This window comes from Abrus precatorius, unplaced genomic scaffold (genome assembly GCF_003935025.1).
Source record: "Abrus precatorius isolate BTA unplaced genomic scaffold, Abrus_2018 Scaffold8, whole genome shotgun sequence".
Taxonomy (NCBI): Eukaryota; Viridiplantae; Streptophyta; class Magnoliopsida; order Fabales; family Fabaceae; genus Abrus; species Abrus precatorius.
The window spans coordinates 20,792,334-20,801,844 of NW_020874428.1; the positions used below are offsets into that span (position 1 = coordinate 20,792,334).

At 31.9% G+C, this 9,511-nt stretch overlaps 1 protein-coding gene across 1 annotated transcript; it reads left to right on the forward strand.

Annotated features, from left to right (window-relative positions):
• The first annotated feature begins 3,709 nt into the window (after nt 1-3,709).
• Nucleotides 3,710-8,990, forward strand: LOC113847973 (potassium transporter 1-like). Its single transcript, XM_027477313.1, has 10 exons — nt 3,710-3,766; nt 4,604-4,847; nt 5,315-5,560; nt 6,681-6,731; nt 6,805-7,065; nt 7,139-7,191; nt 7,472-7,586; nt 7,668-7,922; nt 8,005-8,669; nt 8,763-8,990. Exons 1-10 carry the CDS (start codon nt 3,722-3,724, stop codon nt 8,988-8,990), a joined length of 2,163 nt encoding a protein of 720 aa, XP_027333114.1. The 5' UTR covers nt 3,710-3,721.
• Nucleotides 8,991-9,511: the final 521 nt, after the last annotated feature.

The window sequence follows — 9,511 nt, forward strand, 5'->3', positions numbered from 1 at the left end:
GAAGTAAAATTATTTAGTAAAATTATAATTAAATGACAAGAATGGAATTTAAAATTTGTACTTATGTGTAATTTAATTAAAAGGATAAGTCTAAAAATAAAATGATATTATTAAAAGTTATAATGTGGGGCTTAATTGCATTTAAATAAGAATTAAGAGTCAATTAAGCCCAACATAAGATAAGATTAATGTGTTTTACTTCTTTAATAATATTTATATCCTTCGTTTTACTTTTGGTGTTCTCCAGGTTTTGAGTTTCTCTTCCTCAAGAAGATTTAAGAACTTTGATCAATTTATAGGATTAACAATTTTGCATGAAGACCTTAAAATAATGATTCAATTTTCTGATTTACTTATTGATAATTATATTTCCTTTGACCCTTTTAAGAATAAATATTGGATGGCAATCCCAAAAATGTAATTTTGAAGAAATGTGTCTGAAGGGAAAGTACAATAAACAAGGAACGAGGAAGTATATAGGCATAGGAGCTACTATCCTATCATACAACTCCAATCCAACGACCTACATTTTAAATGCATACACAATCACCATCATACAAAATTTTCACGAGAATGATTACCCATAATATGGATTAGAAATTTTAAAAGCACGCAAAACACGAGAAAAATGTATAGGAGAAAACTAAGAAAATTATTATAAAAAAATATGTAAATGATTAGAAATTTTTGATATTGTGTTTATTCTTGGTCAAAATTGATTTTGCTTTTAAACTCGATAAGATGATAAATTATAATTTTTACATTAGAATTTAAAAAGTATAAACTTCAATAATTTAAAAAAATTTCAAATATAAACCACATTACTTTATATTTATTTAAAAAAAAAATCAATCCTATAAAATCAGTTTCGTTCAAACTCAAACTCATTTAAATTCAACTTTTGTAAACAATCATCCAAACAGAAAATCACCCAAATATTTTTAACAGTTGAGAAACAATCTAAAATTTATACATTGATTTTTTAAATTCATTCTTGGGGCTTCTATGATTATATTCACCTTTATTTGTTACGTTTTCATGGACAGAAAAAGTAAGAAGGTTCCACTGAAAGCAACTATTGGATAAGGTTGAATTGTTTCGTCAACTTCACCCGTGCGCCATCTTTCAGAGTGCAGAGGGTAGAACTTTTATAAGATCTATAGCTGAGTGAATGAAAGTGGGGACTAGTCATTAATATATGATATAGAAAGCATACCAAACATTTTGCTAACTCTTGCACTTTTCAGTGTCCAAAACTTCCATTTTGAATTTCTCTTACCTCGCTTTTCAAACATGCAATGTATAAGCAATTATGATTCATGTGCACTTTCACTACAGTTATACTCTAATTCAAAGAAACACATAATAAATGATTTGATCACAGAGGTGAATAACTATGAATCATTATGTTTAAAATTATTGACTGGTATTTTTTTTCAGTGGCTGCTTTATTAATCATTGTGTAAGACAATGATTAAGGAATTAACTACAAAATGGTGTTTTTCGGTGTGTATAAATGGTATCTTTTATCTGACAACTGAAAATTAATCTTCGAATTATATAGAGATCACTGAAATGGATTTTTTTCCTCTTCTAACAAAGTTTTTATTTTAGACACAATATATATTTTTAATGATTTTTTATTTTATTTTGTTTTTGACAAATAACTATTGCCCAAAGAGAATGATTAATAAAATAAAATTTTTCTTCAACAATATTTCGTTGTTATGTGATGCTGAAATCCAATGATTAATTGATATTACAAAAGTAATAAAAGCTTTCATTGTCTAGCTTCCATTATGTACCCAAGAAATAAGTTGATCATGTCCCGAGATTCCATAATATGTTGACTAGTTACTGTCAATCATTTGTGAAAGCTCACGTACCTTATTGTTGGTGAATCATAATTGAACTATGTATGAAATTTCAATACTCTTTTCATTTTCTCCCACAAAGATTGAGATGTTCACGACAAACAAAAGAAAGGGTGAGGATTTAAATTTTACCATATAATAAAATTTAGGCATATAATTGATAGAGGCTATGTCTCAGCCATTAAATGCCTATCTTCATAGGAATGAAAAAAACCGTGAATTGAAATTATTATCAAATAACGTATAACAAGAATAAAGTATGGCATGGATTCGGATCACCTAACATGTGAATTATATGTGAAGTGAGGGAGACAGATATATGAGGTGAATTTTACATGGGTCCACATATTTTTCTCTATCTCGTAAGTGGATCACATCATATTTTGAAGTGCCAATAGATAAACAAACAACTTAGGTAAAAACGAGGGAAAATGGTGTCTGAATATAAAATGGATTAATAAACCGTTGTTCCTTTAGATTTTGGGGTATATTCTAACATGTATGTATATAATATCACATATATTAATTTTTTAATATTTAAATAATAAAATTAAATGATGATCACATCAAAGCATCAAAACAGAACTCTACAATTGGAAAAAAAAGAAAGACTGAAAGTCTTCGTTGTATCTTTTCTGTCATTTAGTTTGGTGGGTTGTTACCATCATACTATGGCCTAATTCAGGTTTGCCATACTTTGTTCTAAATTAGAAAGGAAAAGGTTGCTCTTAGTGGACTTCGATTGTGGAATTCTGCACAGGATCTTCGCCCTCAAACTTTTGTTTGGTTTAAAACTTAGGTCTTTACCATTATTACATGGGAAAAAACATCAAGGAAGATCAGACATTCATTTAGTTCAATGCTCCTAGTTAATTATCTAGATGACCCACTTTGGCTATTTAAGTAGGCGAAAAACTGTTTAGATCATGATTCTTCTTCCATTTCTCCCTTTCCATTATCACCATAAATTTGAGAAGAAAATAATTTCAAATACAAATTACCTACACATTTAATTTGTGAGAGTAATATTACTAGCTGACGTTATCAATACTATTTGACAATAATATTCCATGGCTTTATAATCCGCTAAATGCAAAGTTTTTTTTTTCTCCCTTATAATAATTAATGATGTTCATAATTATATCCTAATGACATTTTAAAAGGAGCGGTTCACTTTTAGAGACTAGAATTCAACTACTTACCAAAAAAATTAAAAAGAAAATCTTAGTTACTTGAAATAGGGAAAGAGATATGTACCAAATCACCAAACTCATGGGTATCTTGTACCAAAAAATACCTATGAAGCACCCAACAATGGAGCCTATCGTTGAATTTCAATTCATGGTTTAAGGTGAGGGAAATTTATACCTGTTATTTAGGACAAAGAAATTATTCTAATGATACATAAGGAAAAAATAAATTTTTTTTTAATAATCATCTGCTTATATCACAATAAATTACTTCAATTTTATTTGAATTCATGTACATGCACTTTAATTATTTTCACACAATCCAGATACCACATGTTCTCTTGATGTGAAAAATACTATTTATAACTACTGTTTGGACAGAAAATAAGAGATTGAAAAAGGCTGTTTACCATTCATTTTGAGGGGTGAGGGGAAGGTGTTAGGTTGGTTAATGAAGTCCACCAAGAGAGATTTAAAGAGCATTGAATGCATTTTGCAACTTCTTTGTACACACACACCACTTGCCTTTCTACTACTTCATCTCTTATACTACACATTCCCTGTATTCTCTAATCTTTCCTTCTATATATTCTGTCTCATCACAATTGGCTTCATCTTTGGTTCTGCACCACTCTCACCTCTCTTTCTTTATCAGCCATGAACCCATCTGAGCAATTTGTGGAACATGGAATATCTCAGCAGGTACAATTTTTCTTATCTTTTTTGTTTCACTCTAAAGTCTAAACTAAGTAACTATTATCACCTTTCCATACTTGCATGGTATCATGTCAACTGTTTCACTCACTGATCTATTTCTACATAGTCATTATTCAGTGAATGTTTTCATGTTTGCCAATGTTCTCTAAATTGTTTTTAAGGTTGTGAACTTCCATGGAAAATTCTGATGCTTTTAGCTAATTGGAGTTTTGTCTGTTGTATTGATAACAAACAATATATTGCTTGTGTTTATAGTGTTCAGCTCATTGCCAAGTTCTGCTTGGGATTTTAAAGGCATTAATGTCCTTTTCATGACGTATTCTTCTAATTATATACTGGCTTTTGGCATTGCATATGAGTCGTATTAACATTACATAGGATCCTCACTTTTCTATTTGTACGTTATGATAAAGCTGATCAAGTTGATGCCATCCAACCCTCATTTGTGACATAGTATACATCCTTGTTTTCCTGAGAGAGTTTCAGCATCTGATTATGATGAACTACTGGTTTTATTAATTTCTTTTCTTCAATTTCCATGTTCGATTAAAGTTGTGTTTTAAATTATGGACAAAGTTGGTCATAACAAGTTTTAGTTAGAGAAAAATCTTAATTATAGCATTTCCCTTTTTAAACTTGAAAAAAGAAATTGAACTGGATGCTGCTTTGACATATGCTCATGATACTTAGAAGTTGATAGAATGCTAATGGTCAAATAATGAAATTGAACCGAAATTTTCTTTACTTTGTCATATGGAATCTGGCTAAGGTTAAATGTGTATTGGATATTGCTAGCTTCTTATGCTTGTATTCCTGTATCAGAATTTAAAGAAGACATCTTGTGCATCTGTGCTCACTCTTGCTTACCAAAGTCTTGGAATAGTTTATGGTGACCTCAGTACTTCTCCTCTGTATGTTTACAAAACCACATTCTCAGGGAAATTGAGACTCAAAGAAGATGATGAAGAAATTTTCGGCGTGCTTTCATTTATCTTCTGGACATTTACTGTTATTGCTCTCTTCAAATACGTTTTCATTGTGATGTCTGCTGATGACAATGGAGAAGGTAAAATCTTGAATCATGATCCTAGTGCTTTTGTGTATGTCTGTCCTGTTCCTCAGGTTTTCATGTTGCCGTAGTCAAGCCAATTATAACTCCATTATTTTCACATTCTTATGAAACCAAAAAGCACAAAACTGCCGAATATTTGTACTTTTCTTCCTTTATCTTTAGTTTCTTGAAATGTAATGATGTCTAACATGATTTATTATTACTTACCAGAATAATATTTCAGGATTATTATACTTGTAACTAACTATCATTGTTTGTTTTATAATATTATCACTGAAATTTAATGTCAATGTAATTCCATTTACGTTAAATATTGAACAGTCTATTAAGTGAGCCACTATTGTCTCTCAATGGTCCAACGAAAGAAAATCTCTTGCTCCTTGAGCATCTAAGAATTTCTCATGTTGATGAGGATAATTAGTATAAGGCTTCGTCTAATAAATTTTCAACTTGTTATGCAGGAGGTACCTTTGCATTATACTCACTTCTCTGCCGGCATGCAAGACTAAGCATTTTGCCTAATCAACAACCCACAGACAAGAAGTTGTCTGCTTATACCACAGAAGATTCTGAAGACACATGGCTGTCTTCACTTTTAAAGTTGTTCTTTGAAAAGCATCCTAGGTTCCAGAAAGGACTGCTGATCTTTGTTCTTCTTGGAACCTGTATGACGATTGGTGATGGTGTGATTACTCCTGCAATATCAGGTAGTTGATCAAGAGCAGCCCCTGAGCTTCTATAGAACACTTGAAGTATGTGATCCATCATTGACTTTGTTATAGTTACATGAATGCATCCCTCAAACAGTAGCTTTAGCTGATTAATAATTGCTAGAATTATTACTTTTTATTAATTTCATCAGATAATAACATGTTTCAGTAAATATTTGTACCATATACAGAAAATATGCTAAGAGCTAATTAATTTGGATAAACTTTTGAATAAGCACGTTTAGGAGAAGGGAATAAAATGAAATGAGGTAAAATGAATCAAGCTTCTCCAATAAGTTAAAATTAGCTTATGTACCTCAGACTTATGGGGAGTTAGATAGGGAGATTCTAAAAAAGTTGAGTTGCATAATTTAATTTTAATTTATAAAAGAACTTTAACTCATTTCATCTCCTTATTTTATTTTATTATCTTTTTATTTAAGTGTTTATTAAGTAGTTTATCCAATTGGCTCTAATTTTGGACATGCATCTCAAACATCAGCCTACAATAGTTGTGCATTTCAAGATGAAGTGTATGATGCAACATAATCTAAGTACTTATTAGCAAGGAAAGGGAAAATTGAAATGCATTGACGTTGTACAGTATTATAATTATTAAGTGTGGTAGAAAAGACAAGTATTATTCTTCTTTCAATGAAGATTTGCTCTGTAAAATGCTAAGGGATTTCTTGCATAAGAACATTATATATTTCAAATGTCATATGTGCAATATTTTAGGTAGTCAGATAGGGAGCTTGTTAATTATTACATAATAATGAGGAAATTGAATGGCACTGGCGAATTCCTTATGGTTGGTTATTGTTAGACAAGTATTTTACCATGGAGGTTTCAAGCCTACGCAAATTTTTGCGGGAAAGGGAGGGAATAATACACTGATACTTAAGGAAATTACAATTCTAATATTTCTAGTGAAAGGAAATTATTCGTGTTACATTTCAAGAGATTTATTCCATATAGCCAGTTCTTGGAATTTTTTTTTAAAATTTAGTTTACTTATTTTGAGATCTTATGAGTTAGTTCAGGAATTTATATCTGTACAAACATTTGTATTTCTTTCTCATTTGGATCTATGAACATCCCTTGTGTCTCCTTTCAGTTTTTTCAGCAGTTTCAGGAGTTCAAGTTAAGATCAAACAACTCCATGACAGTAAGCCCAGGAAGCTTTTTTCATTACCTCAATATCTATTCACAATTTTTGAAACTCCACATTAACTGTGCAGATTATGTTGTTATAATCTCATGCATCATTTTAGTGGCCCTTTTTTCCATTCAACATCATGGGACACACAGAGTTTCTTTCATGTTTGCACCAGTTGTTGCAGCATGGCTTTTGTGTATCAGTGGTATTGGTATATACAACATATTCCATTGGAACCGACAAATATACCGTGCACTTTCTCCACTGTACATGTTGAGGTTCCTCAAAACCACTGGCATAGAAGGATGGATGTCATTAGGTGGAGTAGTTCTTTCAATCACAGGTACCTATAATATAATCAATTTGTTAGTAGCTACAGAGTTGTGAAATAATTATCCTCTATGATACTATCTCAGGGGTGGAGGCAATGTATGCTGACTTGGGCCATTTTTCTGCACTCTCAATAAAGGTAAATAGAGTAATTAACTAAGGGAGTGTTTGGGTAAACAGTTTAATTAAACGCTTATTCAATAAGCTCTTTTCACATGAGGACTTATGACATAAATTTCATCATGAAACTTATTGGAATAGGTTGAAAAAAAGCTTATTTTGATAAGTTATATCAAGAAACTTGTTGAAATAATCAGCTATATTCATAAGTTTTTCCATATGCTTCCTAAGTTGATCCTAATATGCTAGTTTACCATACCAAAATGAGATATGCTTTAACAGTTGCCCTTAAATCTCAGATAGCTTTCACATGTCTAGTATATCCCTGCCTGATTTTGGCATATATGGGTGAGGCTGCATTTCTCTCCAAGCACCATCATGACATTCAGGGCAGTTTCTACAAAGCCATACCAGGCAAGAAATTATTTCAAGAAACCACAAACTGTCAATGTTATTTATGGTATCTCAGTGTAATTGTGCTACTATTTTCTGCAGAGACTGTATTTTGGCCAGTTTTCATAGTTGCCACTTTTGCTGCCATTGTTGGAAGTCAAGCAGTAATTTCTGCTACCTTTTCCATCATAAGCCAGTGTTGTGCACTACATTGTTTTCCTCCAGTTAAGATTGTTCATACTTCAAGTAGAATATATGGGCAGATTTATGTACCAGAAGTCAATTGGATATTAATGTGCCTTTGTTTATCTGTCACAATTGGCTTAAGAGACACAAACATGATGGGTCATGCATATGGTATGCTTCTTTTCCACTATATTTACTTCTGATATTTGAGGTATTGACAAATAAACTTCAACTTTTTTGGCTTGGTCTGTAGGGCTGGCTACCACCACTGTTATGTTTGTGACAACATGCTTGATGACACTAGTAATTGTGATTGTCTGGAAGAAAGGAATAATAAAAGCCATTATATGTTTGCTATTGTTTGGATCAATTGAACTGCTTTACATCTCAGCTTCTATCTGCAAAGTCCCTGAAGGAGGATGGATCCCACTTGTGCTATCTTTTATGTTTATGGGTATAATGTTTACTTGGAACTATGGAACAATGAAGAAACATGAATTTGATGTGGAAAACAAGGTCTCAATGAGCAAGATACTATCCTTGGGACCTTGCTTAGGCATGGTCCGTGTCCCCGGTATAGGAATCATTTTCAGTAATCTGGCTTCAGGTGTCCCAGCTATTTTTGGCCATTTTGTCACAAATTTGCCAGCATTTCATCAGGTGTTGGTTTTTGTATGTGCCAAATCTGTTCAAGTCCCTTATGTCAGCGACAATGAACGGTTGATCATAAGCAGGATTGGCCCCAAGGAGTACCGCATGTTTTGTTGCATTGTCAGATATGGTTACAAGGATCTTCAACAGGAGAACTACAATTTTGAGAATAATTTGGTATCTGCAATAGTACAATTTGTAGAAATACAGGAGAGTGTTCCAGAACCAGCACAACAAGAGTTGTCTATGGATGATGGAAACATGAATGTGGAACACCTTGATGTTTCACAACACACTTTGAATAGCTCATGTTTTTCATGTGCTTTAAGGTTGAAGAATGGTGATGACCAACCTCAAGAGTCTCCATGTAAAAATGAATCTTTGGAGATTTTAAAAGCTAAAGAATCTGGTGTTACATATATACTTGGCCATTCATATGCAGAGGCAAAGAAATCATCTTCAATTTTCAAGAAATTTGCCATAGATATTGTTTATGCTTTTCTAAGCAAAAATTGTAGAGACCCTGATGTTGTAATGAACGTAGCTCACATCTCGTTGCTAGAAGTTGGTATGGTTTACCATGTCTAAATCTAACTTTTCAGTGGTGTTTGCATATAAAGGAATAGTGAGTTTGTACATGATTTAAAACATTGACAATGACTTCTACAAGCCAGTGCTCTAGATCAATCGGTTGTAGATTTTTCATCATTGATTTCTAGGTGTTCATGATTCTGTATCTAAGAATGTAATTCAAAAATTTGTTTCATACAAAAAGAGTAGAATATACACTGGTACATATTTGTTTGTAAAAATATTTCTCGTTCTGCATTCTTAATACAAGTTCTGTAAAAGAAAAAACAACTACACACTTCAGGTTTTGACAATCCTTTTTGAAATTTTATGTTAGTGCCTGTTACACGTTCCAAAGTCAACTTCTTAAAAAACAATAACTGAAATGAAAACTACACACTTTACGAGATGCAATGGGCTATAAAACTTTTTTTTTTCAATTTAACACCAATCAATTCTCTGTCCTAACCGATAAGGCCCTTAGTTTTCAAATAAAAATTAGTAATTGAGTTTTAAATTTAGTTCATATGCATTGCCAA

Coding starts and splice junctions, on each gene's coding strand:
- LOC113847973 (XM_027477313.1), top strand. CDS start 3,722: ATGAACCCATCTGAGCAATTTGTGGAACATGGAATATCTCAGCAG. Junction 7,066..7,138: donor AGTAGTTCTTTCAATCACAG/GTACCTATAATA, acceptor ATACTATCTCAG/GGGTGGAGGCAATGTATGCT. Junction 8,670..8,762: donor TGGATGATGGAAACATGAAT/GTGGAACACCTT, acceptor CAACCTCAAGAG/TCTCCATGTAAAAATGAATC.